Source organism: Lepidochelys olivacea, assembly GCF_965140295.1.
Source record: "Lepidochelys olivacea isolate rLepOli2 genome assembly, chromosome: 5".
NCBI classification, from domain to species: Eukaryota; Metazoa; Chordata; order Testudines; family Cheloniidae; genus Lepidochelys; species Lepidochelys olivacea.
The window spans coordinates 62,693,570-62,721,543 of NC_140415.1; the positions used below are offsets into that span (position 1 = coordinate 62,693,570).

Here is a 27,974-nt window from a genome sequence, read left to right on the forward strand (position 1 = left end):
TATCTTCTTCATCTGTTTCTGAAAATATATTTTAATCTATTTTTAGTGGTTCGGTAATCTTGTTACCATGGAATGGTGGAATGACATCTGGCTGAATGAAGGGTTTGCTCGATATATGGAATTTATATCTGTTGATGCCACGTACCCAGAGTTGCAAGTGGTATGTATGGTAAATTGTAGCCTGTATCATTTATAATTCAATATGGTTTTCCTGAAGCGAATACACAATTACTATCTTTTTACTCTTCCAGAATGATTATTTGTTAGGTACCTGCTTTGCAGCAATGGGAAGAGACTCTATGAACTCATCTCGCCCCATATCTTCAAAAGCAGAAAACCCAACACAGATCAAGGAAATGTTTGATACTGTGTCATACGACAAGGTAAATCTGCTTCATATTCATATGTAATGGCAATTTTTTTTCAGTTGTATAACTGGTTTGTAATGTTACGGACAGCATAGACAGGAAACTTGGCATTGACATAATATTAACAACTTGCCTTTATAAAAGAACAAAATGTGGGGGGGGGGAGGAGGAGGGGCGTGGGATTACGGATTAAACTAAACTGCGAAGAGCCCTCCAGAATGATGCTAAGCACCGTCACCTTCCACTGACACCAGAAGAATGGCAGCACTTTGCAAGATCACACCTTATTAAGTTTTTTGACTAAAAGCACTTTAATAGCCGGGTATTATTTCATTGTAACAAATGTCAAAATGTCTGTTCACTTCGGTGGGTAAAGGACTGAGCCATAAAGACTCAATCTTGCCTTTAGCTCCCATTGACTCCACTGATAATTGGGGTATGCAGCGCTTTGTAATTCAAAGAGAGTTGCACATTGCAGGATTGTGTCCTAAAGTTTATAGAGAGAGAGAATTCAGCATGTCTCTCCATTTCTCTTAGTGAATATGGAATTTCCATCTGTAGTTTCTCATTTGTTCTATAAATTCTTAATTAAATCATCTTATAACAGTCAAAATAACTAAAGTAATTTGTTTATTTAATCTCGTTGTCTATGTGTAAGTTACAACTTGGAGAGAAAAGGTGCTGATACTAAGGGGAAAAAATGAGTGGTGACGTTTTGGTTCCAAATGCACTAAAATCTATCATTTTCTCACACCAGAGTGTTATAGTTGGTCTGCATTTAGTTGTCATAATACAGTTATATGCTTGGCCAAATTATTCTAAATTGTTATAATTTATGATCTGTCTACTGTGAAAGAAACTAAAACAATTAGCTAATAAAATAGTAACTTTACATGGGACAGCTGTTCGAATAATTTACAAGATTATATAGTTAATGTCTTCCTGCCAAGGGGTGGTCCCCTTGTGAGTCCTTTCAGACCTTAACCACAGACCACACCACAGCAGGCCACCACCTGTAGAGCTTTCTACATATATTTACACTCCCCCAGCCAGCTGCCCCACTTGCTCCTGGGAAAGGAAACAGAGCTAGCAGCAGTCAGTCAGTCCTGCCCACCTCTGTCTTCCTTTGGGCTCTCAGCTTTCCTCTCTGTGCTTCCTTCCTCTCAATTTATATGTTCCCCACAGCTAGAGTTGCTTCCCCCTCAAATTAGCCCTATAGCTCTACTTAGTTAATTGATCTTGTGGATAGGTCCCAATTAACCTATACTGACAAGGATTTCAGTGACAGGGCGCTGAGTCAGCTCCTGACTCAGTGTACCCTGTTACACTTCCTCACGGTATCTTAATGAAGGACATTTCCTAATGGCTGTCTAAAAATCACCATAAAATATTTTAAACTTTTGGGGCCAGAAGGGAATACATTTTTGTAAAGTGAAGGCAAAATAGGAAGCTTGAAGATCAAATTTCAACTTGAATTCTGTAACTTCCTGTTACATTGTTAGATTTCTTTTATGTTAAAGAACAAAATCTCTCATGCTGTCTGAAGTAGCTCACAGCTGTGAGTGTGAGGTTCAGGTCAGACTGTCAGAAAACAGGGCTGACACCCGAAACTGGCAGCATAGTCTGTAATTAGATTTCACCAAGCCAGTAACAAATGTGCACTCCTGGATTACTGTATTAATCTCACCATGGAGTCACAAACGGTCCCTTTAGGCACTCCAGTGCATCTTGCCACCCAGACAAACTAGACTTTGTGATGAAAGGTTATTAAAACCAAAAATCACCTCACATTAGGTTACTCCCAATCTCAAAGGATCAGTCATCTACCCAGTCAATGGATATTCTTGATTTTACACAAAAACAACACTGGCAGCTAATTTCTCTAGTAAACTAACTAAAGGTTTATTAGCTAAGAAAAAGAAATTAGAGCTATTGAGCGGTTAAAGCAGGTAAAATACATTAACAGGTGAGTTAAAGTTTGTAAATCCAAAATGATAATAGAGTTGTAGTAATCTGCTAGATTTCCAAAAGTTCCTCAGGGTTACCCAGAATAATTCTGGAGATCTCTGCCCACTTGTTCAGTATTCCACCCTGTTAGAATCCAAAACAGTTCAGAAATACAGAATCGACCCCTGAATCCATTCTTATAGTGTCTTTCCATAGAAGGCAGTCTGGCAGGCATATTCATTCACTGCATGGGCTCTTCCTTTGTTGATTAAATGCAAACAGAGTCTGTGAATTTTCACTGTCAAACACAAAGACCCATGATTTGAAGTTACCAATCTTTTACGTTTACAAGGCTCCAATTTTGTGTGATGGGTAGACATAATGTAAATACAATGTGATAGCCTGAAACAATCCTTCATTAGTTTTCATCTAGTAAATTCTCATCTTAATATTAACACACACCTTTGATCTAGGGTTAATTTAGTACAGGGATATATATATATATATATAAATGCAGTAGCACTCAACAAGTTCCAGATAAGGTGAAGAGAATATCATTCACATTTCCTTTTAACCAAATTAACATTGGAGTGAATTGGTGCACTTAGCATTTCTTTGATGTTCACACACAAGTGAATTGGCCTGTGACTCTGACTTGCTGGCTTGTCAGAGTTACACTCTTTCAGAATTTTGTTAAGTATAATTTTGAATTGGCAAGTGTATTTATTTTTATGCTGACTGACATCTCTGTTTAGATTATTGCTCAGACTTTCATCAGGGTTGTCTTTCTCCTTTTTTTCTCACTCTAGTTAAACTCCTTTTGACTGATCAAAAGCGTTTTATTTCAGGCAGGATGCATAATTTCATCTGAGGTCACAACTCGTGCCGCTTTATTGGCCAGGGAGACGAAGTCCAGTCAGATATTAGGTCCATCAATTACTTTGGGAGTCACATTCTGTGCTGATTTACACTCCATCCAATCCCAATTAAGTCAATAGAGTTGAATAGGGCATAATCAGCACTAAATTTAACTCTGAGGAGAAATTATTTTCTGCAGGGAGCTATGTGGGATCTGAGGAAGGACAAAATCCACCTTTTGAGCCGACAGGTGGGGCAAGGGCAGATCTGTAGCTACTTACTTTAGCATCTGGGTTAGAATTAGGGTCATAGTCCCTTATGCACCTGCTGCATGTGGGTTTGTGGTCACTAGTTCCACCTAAATACAAATCCACTGATCAAGTTTGCACCTCTTCCCTCGGCTGTCTCCAAACCTCCCCTAAACACTGGGTTCAGAGGATCTAGTGCCAAGTCCATTTCTTCCATACATGGGTGATGCAGCATCCCCCTTGCATACCTTCTCTTTAGCTGGCCTTCCACCCATCAGAACCACAGTGCTTCTGTGGTGTTTGGGGCCTTCTGCAGCTCCTATTTTCATTGCACGCTCGTGATTTAGTTACAGTCTGCAGCCATCATCTTGAAATGACTTGTGGCCTTTCATCTTGGTGCCCATTTATTTGACTTTTCACCTTTTATGTTCTCAAAATTCTCCATGTGTTAACAATTTTACATTGTTGTATAACATAGTTATGGCTGTTTCAAGGCAGCTGGAATTTATATGCTGATTCAACTATGTCAAATCATCTGCAGGGGGCTTGCATTCTGCACATGCTGCGGAACTTTCTGACTGAAGAGGTGTTCCAGAATGGAATAATTCATTACTTAAAGAAACACAGTTATAGTAATGCAAAGAATAATGATCTCTGGAACAGCTTGGCTAATGTAAGTTTCCTTCTTTTATTTTAGCTAACATACAGCACACTCCTATACATATGCATCTGGGGTGAAACTTACCCCCATGCAGATAGCACGCACAAGGTCTATGTGCAGTTTAAATCCCATTTAAGCCTTGTTTTGAGGTCACAGCGTGTAGCTCTTATGCTGTCTTTGTGCATAGGAGTGAATTTCACACCCCAGTGACTTTCTTGCACTCTGTCTCAATGTGAAGCTGTTCAGAAAGTCAGTCATTATGAATGGGCTTTTAAAATCTTTAAGAGACTTAGAGAAAATGTTTACAAAATGCAAACAGATTTAAAATTTGAGAGGCACATTGGCAGAAACTCAGAAAGAAGAGAGATGCAGAATGAAAGGGCATATTATTGTGACTAATTACTGTCAAAGTCAGCACCTTGCTGGATTAGGCTGTAAGTGTGCAGTTGGGAGAACAAATAGATACATTTCACTGTATATGTAACAATGTGAACTGTAACATTAGGAGCAAAAAAATTCATTAAATAGATTCAGCTGAGATGATGCCCTAAAGACTAATAGAGCAATAATAAACTCAATACGTCATTTGATACAATAGGAACTACTATTGTGCGAGATATGATTTCAGATGTGGAGGAATTAGCAACAGGTACAGACGATTATTGCAGGGCTGTTCATCAGCTGAGTTTATGATGTGACTTTGTTGGAATGATCATAAGACAAAGCATTGCATTAGTCCAGTCTTTAGGTCTCAAAGGTAAGAATAGCAACCTTAGCATAATAATCCATTTGAGAGAATAAAGGTCATATCTTGTACACTTTTTCCGATGACAAAAAGATAATGGGCCTGTTCTTCAACTGCCGTAAATGAGCATAGCTTCGTCAAAGCCAGTGGGGCTATGCCCATATTCACTAGATAAGGATCTAGCCCAGTGGCCAGATCAATCCCTGGTATAATTCCGTTGACTTTAATGAAGTTTTTTATTCCTAATGCTTCAGTTTGCATGGTTACATGTACAATGGCATGGATCTATTTGTTCTCTCAATTTCACAGTGAAAGCACACCTTTTTCACAGTTTAATCATTAATGGGAAGTACATCAAACAAAGTATTTGGCTGGGGTCAGACCCATAGACAAGGTTACCCAACAAAGAAGCATCAGCTATTGGATATACCAAGTTTAAGGAGAAAAAATTACCCAATATTCCATTCTGCAACCTAACTAACAACATTCATACAAACCAGGAAAAGTCAGCATCTCCGATAGAATAGAGTTGAGTATTACTAGCCAAGCAATGAGTCACTTAATGGAAAGTAGAAAACAAGTAAGAGCATGTGCAATACAAACAGAAGAACACTGGGTCTAAGGAGAACCCTGAGGGGCTGTACAACACACCCAGGTCATATTTAAAAAAAGAAAAAAGAGGAAGCAAACTGGTTATGGTCTACTATAAAATATGTGAAGTCTGTAAAGATTACGTCCAAAAACCAAGTCGGTGTCTTCTAAACATTTTTTTAAAAGACATGCTTATGAGCAATGTCAAGTTTATTCACATCAAGAAGCTTTAGTCATAAAAATCTATTGGAGTCAGCCTGCTACTGAACATCAGGACTAGGCAGCTGGTAATGGGCAGTCTGAACACTGAGTTATAGTGTCTAAGGTTCTAGGCAAGAGATCAAAGAAATCAAAATTGCACAGGTAAGACTGTTGCTGGTGGTTTGGGTGAATACTTGAGTGGGACCAAGTTTAAAGGGTGATTTACTGATCTAAATAGCAGTTGTACAAAGGGCAAATTCTGGATGTGACCAGTTGTACCAGAAAATTACTTGAGAGGCATATTTCATGTTTTTCAGGGGCAATTTCACCAGAGGGTTTTGATAATTTGACTCAAAGTATTACTAAAGGCTTTAGAATGTTTCTTCAGGGATAACTGACTTTTAAGTGTTGGTAACTGGCTGAGATTTTTCTTTTGCTGGATAACAATTGCTAACACTGAAGTAAGAAATCAGGACTATAGTAAATGGTATTTTCAGTATGACTTGCTAATCCTGTTTTGAAAATGTGTATTTTTACAGACATGTTCAGAAGAGGACTTTACTTCTGGTAAATTTTGTTACAGCAAAAGTCAGGTGGCTAAGAATGCAGTGAGTACATATTGCTATCTGCTTTCTCTGTATTAGACTAGTGCAGAAAGAACTAATCAGTTGCATCCTTGTAATTTAACCATTAATGTAGATCTCTATTGAACAGATACTTCAGCATCTACTTCACTGACACTGTGGTTGTGCTGAAGTAGGATGGAGTAAGATTGTATATCTGCTTTTCACCTGTATCCCTTATAAAAATGGGATGTGTATTTTATGAGGCAATCTCTGTGACAAAAAAAATATTGACTAAATAAACAACTGCAGATATTTAAACTTGTCGGGGGGAAAAAAGGAAAACAGCGGTGGCAAAGAAATAAAGACAAGGATGAGACTGCAAAAGGCCAACAAGGCTTTCTAATCAATTTAAAAGGATCCACTGAGTTCCACTGTCAAATATCGTCACATCAAATGACTTTAGCCAGGGCTTTGGAATGTGTGTGTAATAGAACATCATTATACAGCCTGACATGGCTGTGATCACTTGTGAAAGCAGGCTAGAAAATATCGACCACTTAAAAGGAAACTATCAGATCAGAGGGTGTGTGCGTGAGTGTGCACACGTGAAAAAAGTGCCCTTACTTGTGTTTCTGATAGCATTTCAGGTGATTACAAATGCAAAAAAAATTTCCAATATACTTTTCACCATTTTTATTTGGAGTATTTTTTTAAAGATTTATCTTGACTGAGTCCATTACCATTGGGTATGAGTATGGGGGAGTTGCTGTTTGTACCTTTCACTCCAGTTTTTTCTTGGGAGTGGGTGAAGCACATCTTTGCCGAAATCAAGAGTAGACTTTGCATTCTCAGTGTGTCCCCAACATCATCCTTGATGGAGCAAATCTGCCTTTGAGCAGGGGATGCCGTTGGGCAGCCACATAAGTGCAGTGCACCTGTTATAGAAGTGGGGGTGTCCCTCTTCAAGATCCATGTGAAATTTAGTGGCACCTGCAGCGGGCTCTGGGCTACCAGTCCTAAAGGACGGACGATGTGGCTCTCAGTTTTTAACATGTATTAGGTCAGATTCACTGATACACTGTGGCTACTCTGCTGCTTTGGCCAATTAATCCAGGTTTACAACTGTTTTGCATCACCTTTGCGGTACAACGCAACTGAAGTGTACTGATGAACATGGTCCAACAGTTGTTCCTCTGTTAGGCATAAGGCTTAGGTATAATTAGAAAAACAGAGTGTTCAACCTGACCTAGCACTGTTCTGTTGTGCCTACAGAACTAGTTGTCATCTTGGCAGCATTGGAGACCCAGTCTCTCCCAGGTTGATCTCTAGTACAAGTGCTTCTTGTGTAGAGACATTTGTTCAGCCTTTTAAATGGGCCATCAGAGAGCCTCGTGATAAGGATGCAATGAATGAACCTGATTCATGCTTTGCTTACACTGGTTTTAGATTAAAGGCGTCACTCCTGATGTACACCTGTGTAACAGAGAGGAGAATCAGTCTCACTATATTTATCTTGAAATTAAATACATATTTGCCTGAAGACTGCTAAAATATTTGTCTTTTTCCTTAAGATACTTTGTGGATGTGCCTGTAATTTTAAAACAAATGACTAAGATCTTTTTTGACTTCAGAGTAGTGTTTGATAATATCTGAAAAGTGACAAGTAATGTTGGGGTAAATAACTTTCTCTTTTGCACTTTTTTCAGCATAGCTATTATGTTGATGAACACTTTGATATTGCGGAGATAATGAACACATGGACACTCCAGAAAGGAATTCCATTGATTATTGTCGAACAAAATCAGAAGAGAATTAAAATAAGACAAGAACGCTTCTTGAAAGGCATTTTCCAACATGATCCTCAATGGGCCTCAATGCAAATTGGGCAAGTGCAGGCACATGCTGATTGTGCTTGTAGAATTTGATTTACATATTTGAACACCTATTGACTTTGTGGTGTTATTTTACTGTTCTCTTCTCCTTTTTAGCTTCCTCTGGCATGTTCCCTTGACGTACATCACAAGCCACTCCAAAAGTATTGGGAGACATTTACTGAAGAACCACTCAGGTATAGATTGACTTGTCAATGTTCTGTTTTGTGTTTAGTCTCAGGGAATAGAATAGAATCATAGAATATCAGGGTTGGAAGGGACCTCAGGAGATCATCTAGTCCAACCCCCTGCTTAAAGCAGGACCAATCCCCAATTTTTGCCCCAGATTCCTGAATGGTCCCCTCAAGGATTGAACTGTGTTGTACACATACCTTCTTAATACTGCTTCTGCTTATACTGTAGTCCCTTAATTCTTATTTAAAAAAACAAACAAACCCTGATCCCAGCATAGTTACAAGTACAGGACCTTCCAGGAGTGTGGATCCCTGTTAATAGAAGTTGCTTGCATTTTCACATTGCTAGAAAATCTTTAATATGAAGATTTAAAAGGTTATTGTTTCTGCTTTTCTGTGTCGCCTCTCTTAGACATTTTAAAACTTATTTTTCCCTTCGGAAAAGGTCTTGTCATAATTATTGCTTTATTTACTGTTTGTTTGTTTATTTTTTTATTTATTCACGAAAGCTCATGCTCAAATAAATTGGTTAGTCTCTAAGGTGCCACAAGTACTCCTTTTCTTTTTATTTACTGTGTATCTATGAAAGGGCTAAATTCTCTGTTCTTTAATCAAGCAGAACTTCCATTGAAGGCAATGGGGCACAGAGAACCCACAGTGTAAGAACTAATAGAGGGAACTGAAGAGCACTGTGATGGTTGCCTATATTTTTGTTAATTGAAAATTGTGGTAGATCAGTTGGGAAAACTGCAGGGTTCCTTCGTGGCCACCATTTTAGAACAGGCATCATTTTAGATTTTATTTTTTAAAGCAACAATGAAGATCTTAAAAATTCCAAACCTTCTAGTCTGCTAAACGGAATTCAAAATGGATGTGCTTACAGTTACTTTAAAATGTCAAGTGCCCAAGGATACGAAATTACCACCACAATAGTGCAGTTTGTGAGAATTTCTAGGTCCCATTATACAATATCTTGATGATCTGGTAAATCTTTTTGGGGTGCCATCTCCCCCAATGGAAATTCACCTTTAAGGACAGCACCTGACTGAAAGTTGAAGTCCTTGATATTGTGGCTCCAATAAAGTGGTCAGGATTGCGGGCCAGAGCTGCTGCAGAGTGTAAGGGTTTCCATGAGTGTGAACTTGGCTTCCAGCCAATCCACCTTAGGGGTAGATTCTGTGACCTGTTTCATAAATCTCACCTCCTCATGTAAGAATATGGGGAAATATGCATGAGGGGATTTCTTGGAGATTTCCTTCCCATGAGCCACATCCCACAGGCTTTTGCGAAAGAGCTGGAGATCTGGACAGACCACTTTGTATGATGGTTTAATTGCACCTTTACCAAAGGCACATCAATTGGTACATTTCAAATAGATGAGGGTTAGGTGCTACTGGGATATGCTCAGTTTAAATGTTGCAGCATATCTTCAAAGTGAAGTATTTACAAGTTGGCACTGTGCTGAGGCGTGGCTCCTCTCCTGCCTTCTGCCCGCGGAAACTGTCTTCACCGTGTCCTTTTATTTTAAGTTCCCTCGGCACTTTTCACAAGAATCCCTATACAACATTCTATTTAAAATGTTCACCTAGCTTTTAGCCCTCTCACCAGGGCCTGATGGGAGTAGAGGTCTCCTGACTCTGAACCTCTGTGTGGCTTAGCTTGGCTAACCCTGTTCCTCCCTCTCACCCTTGCACTTCCTTCCTGTGCTGCCTCTCATCAACCCTGGGCTCCTGGAGTAATTGGCTCCACCAGCCAGCCTGATTGACTAATTACCCCATAAGCTTTCTCTAGGGAAATAATTAATATCAGAGTGATCAGAGTGCAAGCTCACCTGTTTGCACCCTACACTCTGACACAGGCACTTAGAATAATCAAAGGCATTGAAGAACCAGCCAACTGTAATATTTCCCACCAATCCCACTTACTAATCAACATGGAGCTACATTTTTATTTTCTGCTTTATTTTTTCATATGAGTTACTATCAATGAAGCACTCAGGACCTGAAAGTTTGTTAACCAGTACAACCTCTCTAGCAGTACAGGAATCTGAATTCATGGTGAAATGCAAGGGTCTACATCTGTCTCCAAGAATAGAGACTTAATTGGCTAAAATTTGCCATTAAAAATTGTAGAAAACATTTATGAAACAAGAAACATAACCTATGACCGTACACTAAAAATGTCTGGTTTTAAGATTTAATTGGCTCAACTATGTTTATGTTCTGGATAGTTACTTATTAATTTTTACCAATAAAAAGGGTTTGAGGATTAATACCATGCAATCTTTCCATAGATTTCAGATCACCTTTCTGAAGTTTAGATATCCTGGAAGTATTTATGGTCACATTAGAAAATGTCACTAAGAATGTTTAACTGTTTCAGTAACCTTTTTCTGCTCTCAGATACCATAGAACTGGTGGAAGATGTCAATTGGGTAAAATTCAACGTGGACATGAATGGCTATTACATTGTGCACTACGAGGGAAATGGATGGGACACAATCATTGAACTGTTGAATCAGAACCACACCATCTTCAGCTACAAGGACCGAGCCAACCTGATCCACAATGCATTTCAGCTAGTCAGGTAATTGTTCTTTTTTTAAAAAAAAATTCTTTTGCACAATTTGCAGCTGTCAGGACTTTGCCTATGACTTCAAAGGCCAGATATTTTAAGAATCTCCCTCCCTGCAAGTTGAATTTTTCTGGGATGGATTTGTCTTCTTTGAGTTAAATTCCTTCATCACCCACCCTCTGATTTTTATTAATATAGCTGAACCCTTACCTTTGATTGCACAAAATAGTTAGATATTTAGCAAAGCACACATCTACAGGTTGGTGATGTCTCCACACAGAGCACCACTATTGTCTTCTTTTTCAAGTGAGATCTTTTTCAAATGAGTAAATTTCTTTCTCTGTCTCCCACCCTCCCTCCCACCTCCTTCTAAAGGACTTTCCCTTTGGCTGTCTTGCATGGTGACATTAATTTAGCTGATATAAAATGGGGAAAGGAGTCCTGAAAGAAACATTGGGAATGGGGACACTGTTAACCGATGTACAAGGAGGTAGGAGGTTCTGTCTCCTCCCTCCTTGCACTGAAGTGATTTGCATCCCAGTAGGTGCCCTGAAGGAGTAGTCCCATGCTCCTCTGCCCACGGGGATTGCAACAAAGAATGGCGGGATGTGCAAGCTGAGGGAGGCTTCTGGCACATTCGTTCTTCATGCCCTTGCATAAGCATTAGTCATACCATGCTGGAAGAAAGGCAAGGGGCAATGGATGTAGTTAAATGAGGCCGCAACTTTATTCACTTAAAATGTCTGGGAGTACCTGGCAATACATTGTACAGTGCAGGTCATCGTTCTTTCTTTAATCACTCCCATGTAATTCCCAACCTGGTCCCAGCTATCTTGCTGCTGGGACCCTGACATGTTCCCCTCGTATGAGGATTAAGGGGGCTAAAAAAGGAGGGTGGTTGGCTCCTCACCATACAAGACATAGGAGCTGCAAATTCCCCTTCCTTGGCTCGCTTAAGGGATGCTTTCTTTTAAATCCTTTTCCAGTCCACTTTATCCAAGGACCGTATCCTTCCATAACAAGTACCTGCACTGGATGTCTGCCACAAGTTTTACGTACTATGTTGCAACATCATAACCTAACCCCCTGCCCCACCCCACCGGGTCCCAGACCCACTGTGGGGAAAGAAAACGCTGCCCACTCCCTTCCCACCCTGGCCATTCTGGCAGTGAGGGAAAAATTCTTTCCCAGCCCCCCAAGGAAATAGGGCAACTAGCATAATCCCCACAGTGGGTCATGAGGAAACCCTGTCCTTTTCAGATCCCACTGGTGGGAGGGTGAGTGCTGCCAGCCCAACCCATGTGAAAGAGGGTTTCAGCTGTTGCACGGGTATAGATATTCTCCACTCTTCCAGTCAGCTGGAAGGGCAGTGCCCTCCTCTCCCAGGTCCAAACATTACTTGTTCTCTCTCCTGCCATGCCTGGCTCCGTCCAGGTAAACAGTTCCTAGACAAGGATCCACCACATACAGTTGAAATGAGCTCAATGTAGCCCTTAGATTCTAAGATCCTTGTGGCAGGAATACACCTGTGTGTGCTTTGTAAAGCACTCTGTACATCTGTTACTCTTTAGGCAACAAATACTACTAATAACATTGCCACCCCTTTCCTTCCCTTAGTATATCATTAGAAAGACATTAACTTATTCCAAACAACCTCTTTCTCAGTGCAGGAAGGCTATCACTGGATAGAGCTCTTGATCTGACGCAATATCTCCAACATGAATCCAGTAACATAGTACTTCTGCAAGGCCTGGATTACCTGGCAGCGATCTATCACATGATGGAGAGAAGAAATATTTCCGATGTCAGAGAAAGTCTCAAGGTTCACTGTTAAGAATATAACCATGTAGTTTTATTCATGTATTTGTTTATTAACTTTAATCTGTATTTGTTTTGATGATACTTCTTGGTGACACTGAAGAGTTGAAAGATGGACATCACCACCTTTGTAACTAGAACAGCTGTTACCTGTTAATATAACTATGTATATTTTGATAGACTTATGAAATATGTAAACACTGCTCTTAATGCAGAGTTTACTGCTTTTATTAGAACTTTGGAATATGCTCAGGGTGGCAGATTTCATTGCTTGTCAATGAACTGTGCCATATTCTCTCTGCAGCGGTACATCCTGCAGCATTTTAAGCTGGTGATTGACAGGCAGACCTGGAGTGATGAGGGCTCCATCTCTGATAGAATGCTACGTTCTGCTCTCCTCGAGCTTGCATGTGACCTGCAATATCCTCTCTGTGTCCAGAAGGCAAATGAGCTTTTCAGCAAGTGGATGGGATCGGGTGGAAATTTAACGTAAATAATTTGTATTCTTCCTAATGTTCTTTTTTGCTTAGGTTTCTTTTACCATACTTTTGGGTTGTTCTCCAACATAAGATCTGGAAAAAAAGCAATTTATTGTAAACTAAATAGGAAACTCTTGTTTCCTGAAATGAAACCATAACAGAAAATCTTATGTTCTAGAGTAAAGGTGTTATATACATCATATTGTTATGTAACGCACGCTTACTCATTATGCCTGTCTGTCCCTGTTGACTGACGGGACCATACACACAGGTCTAGGAGTCTGTACAGCCTTGGAGCTAACAGACCAGTTTCTTAGCTCAGGCAGTAGCTCACAGTTTTAGATCCAGAGGTTCTGGGCTCAGTTCCCCATTGTTGACAACTCAACCAGGGGCATTATATTACAGTAGCATAAAATCCCTTTCTGGCTAAGGACTCTTTAGCTGTTTGATATTTTCTTCCCACTTCATTGTTAGTAGTAGTAGTAGTATTTTATTTATTATCTGTTTCTAGTACCACTCACGATGTGCAAATTGCTGTAGAAACATAAAGGAAAGTATAGTCCCTGTTTTGAAAAAATTGACCCACTCTGGCCCTGATCCTGCATTGGGATCTACAAGTGCAGATCCATGCAAAATTCCATTGATTTCAAGTGGAATCCATAGAGGAGAAAGGTCTGTGTTAGTATAGTCCATTGTAAGATCCGGGCCTGCTTTTTCTGTCATTAAAAACCCTACTTCACAAATCTGAATAAAACTGTATTTCTTATATTCTTGATTATTTAGTAATATTCCTTCTGATGTCCTGGAGACTATATATTCTGTTGGATCTAAAACAGCTGATGGCTGGAATTTTCTTTTGGAGAGATATAAAGTGTCCATGTCTGGTGCTGAACAGAGAAAGATCTGTTCAGCTTTGGCAAGCTGTAAAGATGATGCAAAACTAACAAGGTAGGAACTGTAATATAGGGGTGACTGTTTATTCATATACTCTTCTTTCAATGTATAGTTAAATTGGTGCTCATGAATCTCAAAATGAGCTAGTCAAAGGCTACTCATATGAAAGTTGTAACTGCTGGACACACATTTTTACTTGTTTTTTATGTATATACCTTGATTTCTGAGCATGACATAGAGGAGTCAGAGAGGAAAAGTGAGTGAGGTAATATTTTTATTGAATCAACTTCTGTCAGTGAAAGTGTTGGTTCACTAAAAGATATTACCTTGCCCACCTTATCTCTCTAATATCCTGGGACCAACATGGCTACAACACCACTGCAAACAACAATAGAGGACTCATGATACGCTAAATCTCTTAGGAAGATAATAGCAGCCATTTGTCCTTAAATGAATCCCTTATGAAAAGTCACAAACTGGATATATGTCTTTTTTACCTCCTTGTATACCTGATCTCCATCATGATAATATGACAGTTAAGAGAATGAACAGGAGGAATCAATCTTCATCTGGCCTATTATTCTGAGCCACTGGTCCAAGGGAGTAAGTGTTCAAAGCTGGTGTCAGGTTGTAGGGAGCCAGTAGCTATGCACACCTGAAGCATTTCATAATGCTTGAGATAAAACGGAAAAGAGAAGTTACACAAAACAATTTCCTATAAGTGCAAGTCACCAAGAAATACTTTTTTTTTTTTTTAATCCTGGCTGAGATTGCATTAAAGGCCTGATCTTTCAAAACTTGCTAGCATGTATCCATATATAAATATATAACCTAGCCTTTTCTTGGTTTCCTGGGGATGTTTTTTGATGCTTTAGATTGCTGGAGCTTGCAATGGAGGGACATATAATCAAGACTCAAGACCTGTCATCAGTTATCTATAGTGTCAGCACAAATCCAGCTGGACAACATCTTGCATGGAAGTTTGTAAAGAAAAATTGGAGCAAACTGCTAGAAAAGTTAGTATTTGTAACTGACAAAAACTGATCTGTTTTTATTGGAAACTGCCTGTTTAGGCCATAGAACTGAGAGTCAAGAGTGATAGATTCTAGTCTCAGCTCTGCTGCTGACTCAGTGTGTTACATTGGGCAAGGAACTTCGCTGCCCTGTGACTCAGTTTCTCCTTTGAAAAAAGAGGCTAATACTTAACCACCTTTGCACAGTGCTTTGAGATCGCTGAATGGAAAGTGCTATATAAATGCTGACTATCTCTGTTATATTAAATTTCTGAACTTTTTTATATTAAATTTCTAAACTTCTGAATTTTTTTCCTGATTTTGAAAAATTCTATAATAAAGATGAGCAACCATCTGTAACTCTTCTTAATGAGTTTTCAATCTCAGGATCACTGATCCTGGGTAGAGAAGAACTATAGTAAACTCAGGGACCCATGAGATGAAAAGTTGTGTTTTAATCCTGCATTGTAGAGAGACTATTCCCGAAAGTATGAGGGAACAATAAAAAATGCTATTGAGGCAGTGAGTGCACACTGTCAGCCAGAGAACAGGTATTTAGGGGCAGTCCTGCCTGCCTCTTCTCCCCACTGGCTGGAGAACCATGAATAAACAAGAACCTCTTCAGAGGTGGTGTCATTAGAATATGCCAGTGACTGCATTGGGTTCAGCCTTGAGCTGGGAGAAATTTTTTGGACAAAACTTTTTTTGGGTGAAAAATGCAGATTTGGCAACCCCAAAACTTCGAATTCTTGTTAGTTTTGCAGAATTGTTTTGAAGCAGAAAAAATCCCAACCAAACAAAAAATTTTAGAAAAAAAATGAAACTTCTTGTTTTGAGATTTGTGAAACAAAATGTTTGGATATTTTGGTTTGAAACAACTTTTTGTTCGGAAATGTCCTTTAATTTTTTTATTTATTTTTTTAAAATGTCACCAAAAGTCTCTCAATCGAAACAAAGTATTTTGTTTTGAGTCCAATTTTGTTTTGAGTCCAATTCAACTCAAATAATTCTTTTCAACTTTTTGATTCACCAAAAGTTAAAAAAATTGGTTTGACCCAAAACAAATTTTAAAAAATATATTTGAATTGTCAGCAAACCAAAATGTCAGTTATTCACACATCTCTAGTCCAGACACTCCATGCATAGCTGTGTAAGTGGTTCCTGTATTCCAGTGTGCAAGTGGGGTTGGGTTGAGGTTGAGCATGGGGAGGGGGCTCTGGATGTGTGACTGTGAGAGTCCACTTGCCAGCCCTCTCCACTGATGAATGGGAAGTAGGGGCACAGCAACTTTTTGACTAGCCCTGATGCTAAGGCAATAGCTGCAGAGCAGTACTGCTAACACTCCAAGGCCTGGAGAGAAGACTGTGGAAAGCTCCTAACAGCAGAAGCACAGAAATGGGGTTTTACAGGAAAGATAGGAAATAATAGGCACATCGTCCCACAGGGACTAAGCACTCAGCACTTCCAGCCCTTGATAGCCCAAGGCACAAGAGACCAAGAATAGAAATTGAACCTGTCTCTTGTGTGGCAATGAAGAGTAATATTTACAGGCCACTAGCCTGAACTGATATTAATGTGTATTGCAATAGATCACATTTATTGCTACTAACATTTTACATGGAGATACATTTATAAGGTCTGTAATTTTCTCCTCTTTTCCTCAGATTTCCTCTGGGGTCCTTCTCAATCAGAACAATTATAATTGGAGTGACAGCGCAGTTTTCTTCAAAACAAGAGCTGGAAGAGGTTAGTCTGAGGACAGAAGTAAAGCAGGAGTCATCTGCATTCTCATTGCTACTTAAATCATTGTCCTTCGTGCTGCATTTTGAGTTTTTGGATTTTTACTATGTGTCAGCACGCTCTACTTAGTGTAAAGCCTCACAAGGCTGTATTTGTGACAGAGGCAGGGTACTTTTGGTCCCAAGAGCAATAAGGGGCTAGATCTAGCTTCCCTGTGGATGCTGAGGGAAGAGCTATAAGAAGGGCCTGTGGGAAGAGAAGACTGTGTGCCCAAGTATTAAGTGAACCCCAGGTTGAGTAAAGTTTTGCTTACTGAAATCATTTTTTAAATTATGCCATTTACATCTGCTGATCAGATCTGCTTTATTTCTGCTCAGTCACCCCACCAGTCTACAGTATGTTTCATGGGCAATATGTAAATGTTACTGTTCAACTATATAAAATTCTATTCCAATCCAGGACCTGCCCCTATACCATGTCCTCTAAAACAATCTCTGAGAGTTAGGTTTTGTTTTGCGAGTCAGTGGGAATTGCAGGTACTTGGCACTTCACAAGATTAAGCCCTAAAGGAATAATCTCCGACACCATGCAAATAGTTTTAGAATTTGTCTAGAGCTAGACATCCCACATTCATTTTGGCCTGATCCTGCACCTTTGAAATCAATGGGAACAGTGTTGGGTCCTGAATGTGGATTTCCATCATGTGAAATGTTCAAGAAGTGTAATGTGGCTCTTTATGTTCTGTACTGAGGCATGGCTTTTGGCGTGATCTCCGGCACCACACTCGGCACTAGGCCCCAGGAGGTGCCTCTTTCCCTACTCCCCATCCCTCCAAAATATGTCCTTTGGCAAACACTGCAGAGAAGAACCAGCCAGAGACTCTAGCCAGTAGAACCAGCTACAGACGTAGCCAGAGCAGGAACCTTGGGACATTCAGAGACCTTTCTACACCTTTTATTGCATTTCCTCTGCTCCTGTACTGATTGGCTGTTTGCTCCAACCCTTTCCCTCCTTCTTCACCTCAGCTTCACTCCACACCTGCCCGTTTTACCCTCTTGTCTCCTGCCCTGTCCTCACTTCCCTTCCCTTTTCTTTCCATTTAGCTTATCCCCTCTTACCTAAATCCACCCCCCAAAATATCATGTCACTAACATAAAATTTGCTGCCACCACATTGTTTGCTCTGCTTGTGTGTTCTAACCCTCTCTCTGCCCTGTGTCTGTCTTGTCTATTTAGATTTTAAGCTTTTCAGGGCATGGACTGTCTGCTACTCTGTTTGTGCAGTGCCTAGCACAATGGGGACCCATTCTCCATTGGTCCTTAACAACGCTTATGATGGTAGTGCTTGTTAATAATAAGTTAAGTGTAGTCTCAGAGAAAACACAATGTAAATTGAGGTTATGGTCCAGGGTAGTAACACTATACACTGAATCATGCTAGAGCTCTTTTTTAGGCAGTACACTCTTGGGACCGGGATTTATCACTTAGTTTTCTGTAAGTAGCATGCCTATGTAAGCCACTGGTTAGTGTATGTTACAGGTTCTCCTGTGTACCAGATCCACAGAAGATATATATTTGTTACAGCCCTAGCTAGGAAGCCTTGATTCTTTAGTCCAAGTGGTTGCAGCTCAGGCTTGTAGTCCTGGAGGTCGCCCATTCAGTCCCTAGTTTGTTGGCCAAGCCGGGGGCTGTCACACTTACAGGTGTCACAAATGGTAATAGTGAGCTTTTTCATAAGTAAAAACTGTCAGCAACGTCAGTATTTTCTTCAGATCCGATTGTAACCTTTTTAATTGATATCTTTTATAGGTGAAGTTGTTTTTTGAATCTGTAAAGGAGAAAGTGTCACAGCTGAGAGCACCCCAGATTGCAGTGGAGAATATTGAGAAGAATATAAAATGGCTGGACAGAAATTTAGTTACATTAACAAAATGGATATTGGAGAATCTTAAGTAAAGCTGGGATCATTGAGATCATTGAGATCAGAGGAAAGAGTGCGGTATTACTCCATGCTTTGAAATAACACATTTAAAATCAAACTACATATTTTTTAATCTGAACAGATGCATAATTGCTGCAGTACTTTGTTGAACATCGGTCTTGTTGAATTATGCAGTTCATTTAATGAAAACCTTCCTGACATCTGATTGTTTATTTTTATGAAATTTGGGCTGCCATGTTTACATTGGTTTTGTGTTTGTCTTTATATATGGTTCTGTTTGGATATTTAGGTGTTTAAGCCAATTGAAGGACTGTAGCTATAGACTTGGAAGAGCGTGTGTATGTTCATGTTCATGCGTTTTTGATTTCACAAGAACTTTGTAAAATTAACTTTGAAGTCCCAGAGTGGGTTACATATGTAACTTAGGCCTTCTATTAAATTTCTTAACACCTGCATAGAACCTACCCCTGCCACCGTGTACCTTACTTATTGTTCTTGGTCAGTGATTTCCTCTGTTCTCTAAAAAAGCAGCTTTCCCCATGTTTTGCCTTTGGCAGTTTAAGAAATATAAAACAACTTCTATCAAAGACAAAATGCTGTGTAAGGTTCATGATAGATGAAAACAACTTAGTTTCATTTTAAAAAGCTTCACAATAAGCATATTTCTACCTTTTTAGATTCCTCTAGTATAGAAATTGTATGTCTCTTAGACAAATCCAAAATCAAGGATTTTTTTAAGAGACCAAAATATCTCACAGATGTGAGATAACTGTTTAGCTAAGAAACTGGAACAAAATACCACTGTATGTTTAGATAATATTGGAGACTGTGACATGAAACAAATTGTGGTAAAAAATCCAACATTAAGCTTGACATCATTAGGGAAGCAAATCTAGGACCCTTTTTGAAGGCTCTTGGTTGGCCTTCTTCCTTCAAGACCCAAGATTTAATGAGTGACTCCAAACCATGTCATACTGCTGTGCTGTGCCCACTGAGTAATAGAGACGGTGGCCCAGATCCTCAAAGGTATTTGGGTGCCTATCTTTCATTGAAATCCATGTGAGTTAGGCGCCTATTGACTTTGGAGGATCTGGGCTTATGTCCTGAACTGGCATGAGTGTTCATGGAGGAAATTAGGAGAAGTAGTAGATTGTGAGGATGGGGAATCTGCAATTGGCTATGATAAAGGGGATGATGTCTTGATTCTCCACAGGGCTTAAGTTAACACTCCAGAACACTCTGTCAGCACATAGCTTATACTTCACGCTGCGTGGCACTGGAGCGTGAGCAGTACACAGCGCTACAGCAGCACAACTTTCAACCTGCCCTTTGCGAGCTGGGGAAGTCTCGTGAGCTGGGGGACTCCTGTGACTCTCATATAGCAGCGTTGTCTGAATGAGTCCTGTTCTCACGTCTACTATTTTACTGTTCTTTGTCTTATGTTAAAACTAATGGGACTTGTGGGTAGGCCCTGAGAGAATATCTCTGGGTTTAATCCTGCAAAGAGCTTAGAGTTTCCTGCCCTCAACATCCACTTATTTCAGTGGAAGTTGTGAGCATTCAGCACTGTGTAGGATTGGGCCCTTGAGAGTTTTAATTTGGAATTGGGCTTTTTTTCCCCTCAAACACATTGTGGGATGAGTTATGGACGGAGGATTAGCCTTAACTTTTGAATTTCTAGGCTTTCTCGGGCTTGACACTTAAGCAAAATTCCCATTGACGACAGCTGCCATGCTGATCGTTTCTGTTCTAAATATGGGACTGCCAGACTGATCAGTGCATCGAAAACTGCATCTCTTAAATATTAATAAATTATAACTGATCTACCGTACCTGAGAGACAAGCTTTGGAAGCATTTCTGTGGCAGTGACTGGTTCCATGGCTGCCACTACTGCTGTCTGGCAGTAGGAGTGCCTGGAAAACTCTTTTAAATGCCCACTATTCACATCATTTGCATTCCCTAGATTGCACCTTATATTGTGGCCATGTATTACCTCACATTACGCTCCACTCAGCCACAAGAGTTTGCTCACAGTGCTGAGCTCTGTGCATTTGTCTCTGAGCTATGCAGAAGCCTTTTGGAATAGCTACTGAGTAAACACTGTTTGTTGATCAATAGTGCTTTTGATTTTCTTTTTTGTTTGTTTGTTTTTGTAGAACTCAGCAACCTTTAGGACTGTGCCTTTAGAAAATCCCTGAGGCAAGGGTGGTGTCTTTCTTTTTGTACAAAGCCAACTACATTGTTGTTCAATAAATAAATAAATTCAGTCCAGTCGGATGTATTTTTTTTTGGTTCGCAGCTAGAACATGCTTTGGCCTCAGGGCCACATTGGCCTTCTGAAACTGTATGGAGGGCCGGGTAGGGAAGGCTGTGCCTCCCCAAACAGCCTGGCCTCTGCCCCCTCCCACTTCCCGCCCCCTGACTTCCCCCCTCAGAACCCTCGACCATCCAACCCCCCTTGCTCCTTGTCCCCTGACCAACCCCACCCCCATCCAACCCCCCCGTCCCCTGACTGCCCTGAGCGCTTTACACACCCGTCCCCTGACAGGCCCCCCGGGACTCCCACACCTATCCACCCACCCCCTGTCCCCTGACTGCCCCCCGGGATCCTCTGCCGCTTATCCACCACCTCTCCCCCCGCTCCCTGCCCCTTACCATGCTTCTCAGAGCACCAAGACTGGCAGCCATGCCGCCTGGCTGGAGCCAGCCACGCCGCTGCACAGTCTAGAGCACCGGGGCAGGCCGGCGGCTCTCGCAGTGGCGCTGCCCGGCAGCCCAGAGCGCCGGCGGCACAGCGAGCAGAGGCTGCAGGGGAGGGGGGACAGCAAGGGAGGAGCCAGGGGCTAGCCTCCCCAGCCGGGAGCTTAACGGCCAGGTAGGACAGTCCCACAGGCCATAGTTTGCTCACCTCTGTGCTAGACTTTGAAATACTGGGGAGTTAATTTTGGTTGCAGAATAGTTGCTTTATTTTCAAGTCAGTCATTATGGGCTACTGATTTCTTGAAATAAAAGTTCTTACAGACAATAACACTTCTTAATAGACAAAAAAGAAAAAAACAAACTAGCTTGTGACATGTGAAAACCAGCTTCCCAGATCAAATGGTTCCTATTATCTGGCTTAGTTTTCCACAGAGACTGGAAAGTTCCTCGAAAATAAATGGAAACAGTAAATCAATTATTACTGAAGGCTGTTTTTGATTTTTCTATCATCAGCCTCTGACCTGTGGCTGCTATCAGTATAGGCTTTATTATAGACTCACTGTGGTATTATAATTTTCTGTCCCACTCAAAGAGTTGGGGCACGATTGGTCGTTGTGAAGGATTCTGTGCTATTAAATCTCACAGGGTAGTAGGATGGGCGTACACAGCTTGCTTTGATTAGTGGGATAAATTATTGTCATGAGCTGTATCTGGTGAACAAACTCTGGAAACCCCCTGGTGGCTGCCTCCGAGTGAAAACAAAAGTGAAAATAAAGGCAGCACAATTCAAGGCTGCAGAAGCAAATGGGAAATAGTGATATACAGCCGTCTCCATGTGTTTGCTTTAAAAAAAAAATCTAAAGCTGTTTTTGCAGAAAAGATGTTGTGATGAGACAGGAACATGCCATGGATCATGTAAGAGAGCTGCACTGAAAAGGGGGAGGGGGGGCTGTGTGTGGGGAGGAGGATTCATTCTGTGCTTGTGGAAGAAGCTCTTAGTAGAAACTACCTGTCATTGCTTTCCTGCTCCTAATTATTTTCAGTGCAGTCATCAGCCATCTTTTAAACAACGTGGTGTATGTACCACATAGAAATATTCCACTTTCAATGCTTTAATATTTATTTTTGGCCTGTTTTTTACTTAAACTAATATAAATGAATCATTGTAATAAAAACTACACATTAATTTTTTAAATCTTCTTTTAGGAGGTTTATTTGTACAGTGCTCTCATTCTCTTTTGCAGATTTCTAAACTTTTATGAGGGCACTCCACTGTCCAGATACTTGCCTGCTAAACCACATTAATTAAGTGAACAGAGAACCTTGCTTGAGCCCTTTGCCCCTGAGCAAATTGGCCACATTCACACCTCTGCAATTCCCCATAGTTTAATCTTGATACAGTGGACAAGGGAGCCATTTGGTAAGAAGAGTGAGATAGTATCATAGACAGGCACCAACGACCATTTTAGCAGCTGCATTCTGGACAAGCTGTCCAGAATGCAGCTGCTAAAATTACAACACTAAATAAAGACTTGCTGAGAGAAATGACACATTGCTGTGAGTACCTTATTCCACAAGTCCTGTCTCCTTCAGGTTAAGAGGAAATAGATGTGAGAGTTGAAATCTTCCTCTTGTCCCCTACAAATAACATAATCTCAGAGAAATGCAAAATTTTTCTTCCAGGTCTGCTAACCTTCAGGGCCCACTGTGAGATATAGATTTTTAGGAAAGCTGACAATGAAGCAAGTAACAAGGGTGAGTAGGGAAAGTGGGGAATAATTATTTTTTCTTGCTACATCTTTTTTTTTTACATAAACATTAACCCTATAGTATATTTATTTTGATATGTTTATTTAGGCTGCAATTCAACAAGGTACTTAAACACATGTTTAATTTCAAGCACATGAATAGTCTCTGCGGGGATGGGGTTTTATTGTATTTTCAAACAATTGTCTGAGGCACTTAGGGTACATCTACAGTGTGATGAAAGGCCCGTGTCATGGCTGTGGCTGGCTTGGGCCCACAGGGTTTGGGCTGAGGGGCTATACAATTACAGGATAGACTTTCAGGTTTGGGCGGGAAGCCAAGAGCTATGCTCCAGCTTAAGCCCAAACGTCTACACTGCAATTTTATAGCCCCACAGATGGGCCCCTGGAGCTTAAGTCAGCTGACCCAGATCAGTGGCTGGTCTTTTATTGCAATGTAGACATACCCATAGAGTTTCAAGCACCTCTTGTCATTTTAAACATTTAAATACATGTAAACTGAGCCTCCATTGCCTGTGTGTTTTATGCAGGAAGCTTGATTATTACGACTAAAGATTTAACAAGTGAGGCTCAAACTTTTCTTACAGTTAAGACATCTGTTTTATTTTTCTCTAGATGAGAATTCATTAATGGAAAACTACATTACTGCCAGTGCATGATGCATTCTAAGCAAACAATATTTTCAAGACCTGGAAGTTTTAACCAGAAGAAGCTACAGTTTTTTCTTTTGTTCTAGAGAGGCTCTTTTGATGCATGCCTTTGCAATGGCTAGTCTCTGTAGAATATGTCCATTGGTAGTAGTGCTGCAGCTATTACACATTTATTTTCTGGGAATTTATGGACTTAAACATCAAACAGGTAAAGACAATGTAACTTCCCCTCCCAATGGCAAGCCATTTCCTTGGAATAAGATGAGGCTTCCTGATATGGTAGTACCAATCCAATATGACCTATGTATTCACCCTAATCTTACTACTGTACATTTTACTGGCCTGGAGAGGATAGAGATCTTTGTGAGAGAGAATACTAGATTTATCATCTTGCACAGCAAAGGCCTTGAAATCACCAGTGCAGTTCTTCTGCCCAAAGATGACTTGGGGTCCAGAAAACCAGGAAAACAGCTTCAAGTTTTAGAACATCCCACATATGAGCAAATTGCCCTGCAGGCTCCTGAAGTATTAACAGCTGGCCAGCGATACCTGGTTGTCATAGAGTTTCATGCAAGACTGGCGGATGGCTTTGATGGATTTTACAAAAGTACTTACAAAACTCGTGATGGGGAAACAAGGTAAGGAGTCTCTTTGAAGTTTTCTAGAGAGACAAGGTGGGTGAGGTAATATCTTTCATTGGACCAACTTCTGATGGTGAGAGACACACTTTCAAGCCACACAGAGCTCTTCTTCAGGTCTCTAATATCTTGGGACTGACAGGGCTACAACTACACTGCATAAAGTTTTACAGGTACTTGTGCCCTGACCTCAAGGTTTTATTTTTGCCTTATATCACTGTTAATGGTAATTGTATGTTTTCCTGGGATGTGACCTGTATGAAAGCAAAGTGATTAGCCCCAGCTTTCTGTGTATGAAACTTTCAATGAAAACACTAACTAAAAGGTAGAAGGCCTGCAGCTCAGTGGGATCAGGGTTCTTCTCTTCAACTGGGCTTGGGGCATGGTGTGCCTTGCTCTTTTCAGCAGCTACCCTGCTGGCCCAATTAGGAGTGCTACTGCTGTGCTCCGAAGGGAGTCTGGTTCTGTTCTCTTGGATCAGAGGAAGGATGGTAGCTGTTATGTGGTGCCTCAAAGGACTATACGCTGGGGAGCTATAGGTGGTCATCTGTGAGTGATGGGGAAAGCCCTCCCTGAGCAAAAATGCAATGGAAGTGCGATGGATAAAAATGATAGCTGCAAAGTCTTGTATTACCTTCTATGGCTTTTGATTCCAAGTCGAGGGCATCACTTATATTGGATGGTTTAGATCAGCATTTCCCAAATGGGGGGTTGTGAGATGTGTGTTCTGCGCGGTGAGTGGCGGCTGCATGCCTCACCTCAGCGGGTTCCTGCCACCTCACTGCACTGTGTGTGCAGTGAGAGGTGCTGCGACTCCTGGAGGCACTCACCCTGCACCCCACTCTGTGCACTAACGTGGCAGCAGCCAGCAGAGCAGGGTTTGCCTCTGCTGTTGTGCCAGGAGGAGGGTAGCTGACCTGCACCCAAAGGTACCAGCACCATCCAGGGCATTTTTTTAGCAGCCTTTTTGCTTACAGGAAGTGTTGCAAAATATACAATCTAGGCTGGCTAAGCCAGACTCTTACTAGATGAAGGCAAAAGTGGGGAAGGAAAAGGACTTGTGGGGAGCAAAACAGGTAAGCACATGCTCAGGTCCATCCATTTTCAGCAATATACGATTCACATGCTTTTTAAACATGCTTTGATTTAGTTTGTATGGGTGCCAGAATTATTATCTTTATCTGTGCTTCACAAAGCACATTCATTCAGTGTCAAAGGTCTCCTCAGTTGAAGGTGTTAGTTTACAAAAGCAAGTCACAAATCTGATGATGAGCATTCTCAACTGAATGTAATCATGTAACTGTTGTCAGCACAGGGGCTGACTTTCATTTTTCCAGGTGGGTGCTCCACCCCGGCTCTGCCCCAAGGCCCCACCCTCACTCCACCTCTTTCTGCCCATGCTCTGCCCCCTCCCCCCAGCATGTCCTGCCCATCACCGAACAGCTGATTGGAGGGTGGCTGGTAGGTGCTGAGCACCCACTATATTTTTTCTGAGTACCCATGGAGTCAGCACTTATGGTTGTCAGAGTGACCAAACCCAATTAAGAAGTTTAGTTCTAAATTATTTAAAGTTACATCTACCAGCTGGTCAATTCTGTAAAATAGTCCTGGTGCCTGCAATATACATTTACCCCCACCACATGCCCATCTATTATTTTTTCCTCTGGATTTCAAGTGCTCACTTGATAATGTGCAATTGGGTACTGACACTGGAACAAAGTGACAGAGATACCAAAACATTCAAGAAAATCTATTATTTTTACTGGTATTTGAGCCATATTTTAACTGATAAAAAAGCATAAAAGCTCTGTTTAGAAACTCTATTTTTATAAAACTTGCTAGATCAAGGTCTAAATCTGTTGCATGCTAAGATACAAAATCAGTGTCAGTCTTGATTTCATGTTTAACTTGGAAGGATTTTTTTCTGTATGTCATGTCTCACAGGATAATAGCTACTACAGATTTTGAGCCTACCTCAGCACGAATGGCTTTTCCATGCTTCGATGAACCATCTTTCAAAGCCAACTTTGCAATCACGATAAGGAGAGAAAGAAAACACATTGCATTATCCAACATGCCAAAGGTATGATTTTGTTAAAGGGTTGATGATGTAGTCAGATAACAGCTCTGAATGTTCAGTTTCTAATTCTTATTTTTGACAGACTGAAGTTCTGTTCAGGAAATTTCCTGCTGAAAATTTAGATGAAAATGAAAAAAAATGTTTTTGTTGATATTTTCAGGAGAAAATATCAAATGTTTATCCAAAAACCAAAACTCCCTGACTGAAACTGTTGATAGTTTTCAGTTTTTCAATTTTCCGATGAGAAATATCAAAACTTTTTGATGAAAGCAGACCCTTTCCATGAAAATATTTTAGTCAAAAATTCAATTTTTCATATGAAAAAAGATTTTGAAAGAAAATTTTAGACCAGCCCCATGTAAAACAGAATACGTTGTAGGCCAAATACAACTGGTGCTGCAAAGCCTTATGGATTTTGTCAATTATATGCACGTGCATGGTTCTGTTGAAGTCAATGGGACTATTCATATGTGTATAGCTAAGCACTTACGTAAGTGTAACAGCAGTGTACCCAGTTTGGCATTGGTCTTGTCCACTGCCTTAGTTTACCTTTTTCCTTAGTCAATCAGATGCCCACAACTGGAGCCTTTTTATCAACTCATCTTTTTGGGTATCTGGTTTCTTAATATAAAATAACAGCTGAACGTTACCTTTTTCAGTCCTCTTCCCCAGGGTCACTAGTTCCTTCCAGCCCTTTACCAGGGCATCACCATCCTTATAGCCCATCCTCCTTATAGTCTTCCCTCCTGGGCTTCACAATCCCTTACAGCGCTTTCCTCTTCGGGCTTTCCCTCAGTGGGCTCCCCCTCCTTGCAGGTCCCTTAGCCTTTTAAGCTAAGCCAAGCCATATATTTCCCTAATATCCAGCAGTGGGTCTCCTGGCTGTCACATGATCTTGCAGGACTACAGTTCCCCAGATCACTCAGAAAGTGTGCCAACAGGCTTGCTTTTAAAAGGGCCAAGCCTTGGAACAGAGTTGACTGGCTCTGGGTCACCACTACCCTTAAAGAGGAAAGACTATCTTGTTCAGGATTGGAACCCACAACTTTAAGATCTTCAGTCCAGGGTCTTTATCATCATATTTGTATGGGCAGGGTCTAGCACACTGTGGCTGCTGCCAGCATGCAAATAATGAATAATTTTTCCTGGTATAATTTTATTGAACCCTCGGTTGATTTTGGCTTGCCATCTGTTAAATAGGTTACTCATGGTATCAATCTATTGGTTTGTGAGAATTTTTAATAGAAGATTTTTTTTTTAATTGCAGATTAAAACAATTGAACTCGAAGGAGGCCTGTTGGAAGATCATTTTGATGTGACTGTAAAAATGAGCACTTACCTTGTAGCCTACATAGTTTGTGATTTTAAGTCTGTGCAGGCCACAACATCATCAGGTATCAAGGTGAGTTCAGGTTTCAGCATAGCCAATA

The 27,974-nt window shown here is 40.7% G+C and overlaps 1 protein-coding gene and 1 long non-coding RNA gene across 2 annotated transcripts in view; both read left to right on the plus strand.

Moving 5' to 3' along the window:
* The window catches only part of LOC311520575 (uncharacterized protein), a gene marked incomplete at its 3' end in the record, with an annotated part of 75,089 nt that overhangs the window by 21,725 nt on the left and 25,390 nt on the right, over positions 1-27,974 (plus strand). Inside the window, exons 7-23 of the mRNA XM_084628131.1 lie at positions 47-160; positions 252-383; positions 3,963-4,094; positions 6,159-6,227; positions 7,892-8,070; positions 8,174-8,253; positions 10,653-10,836; positions 12,490-12,646; positions 12,947-13,131; positions 13,905-14,069; positions 14,891-15,031; positions 16,693-16,774; positions 18,577-18,720; positions 19,647-19,735; positions 23,913-24,464; positions 26,409-26,547; positions 27,812-27,946. Of these exons, the coding sequence (XP_084484257.1) occupies positions 47-160; positions 252-383; positions 3,963-4,094; positions 6,159-6,227; positions 7,892-8,070; positions 8,174-8,253; positions 10,653-10,836; positions 12,490-12,646; positions 12,947-13,131; positions 13,905-14,069; positions 14,891-15,031; positions 16,693-16,774; positions 18,577-18,720; positions 19,647-19,735; positions 23,913-24,464; positions 26,409-26,547; positions 27,812-27,946 (2,679 nt within the window). The remainder of the gene's footprint in view (positions 1-46; positions 161-251; positions 384-3,962; positions 4,095-6,158; positions 6,228-7,891; positions 8,071-8,173; positions 8,254-10,652; positions 10,837-12,489; positions 12,647-12,946; positions 13,132-13,904; positions 14,070-14,890; positions 15,032-16,692; positions 16,775-18,576; positions 18,721-19,646; positions 19,736-23,912; positions 24,465-26,408; positions 26,548-27,811; positions 27,947-27,974) is intronic.
* Positions 22,223-23,886, plus strand: LOC311521075. The gene is made up of 3 exons (XR_014711771.1): positions 22,223-22,325; positions 23,094-23,165; positions 23,792-23,886. It is a non-coding gene; the product is annotated as an uncharacterized lncRNA (long non-coding RNA).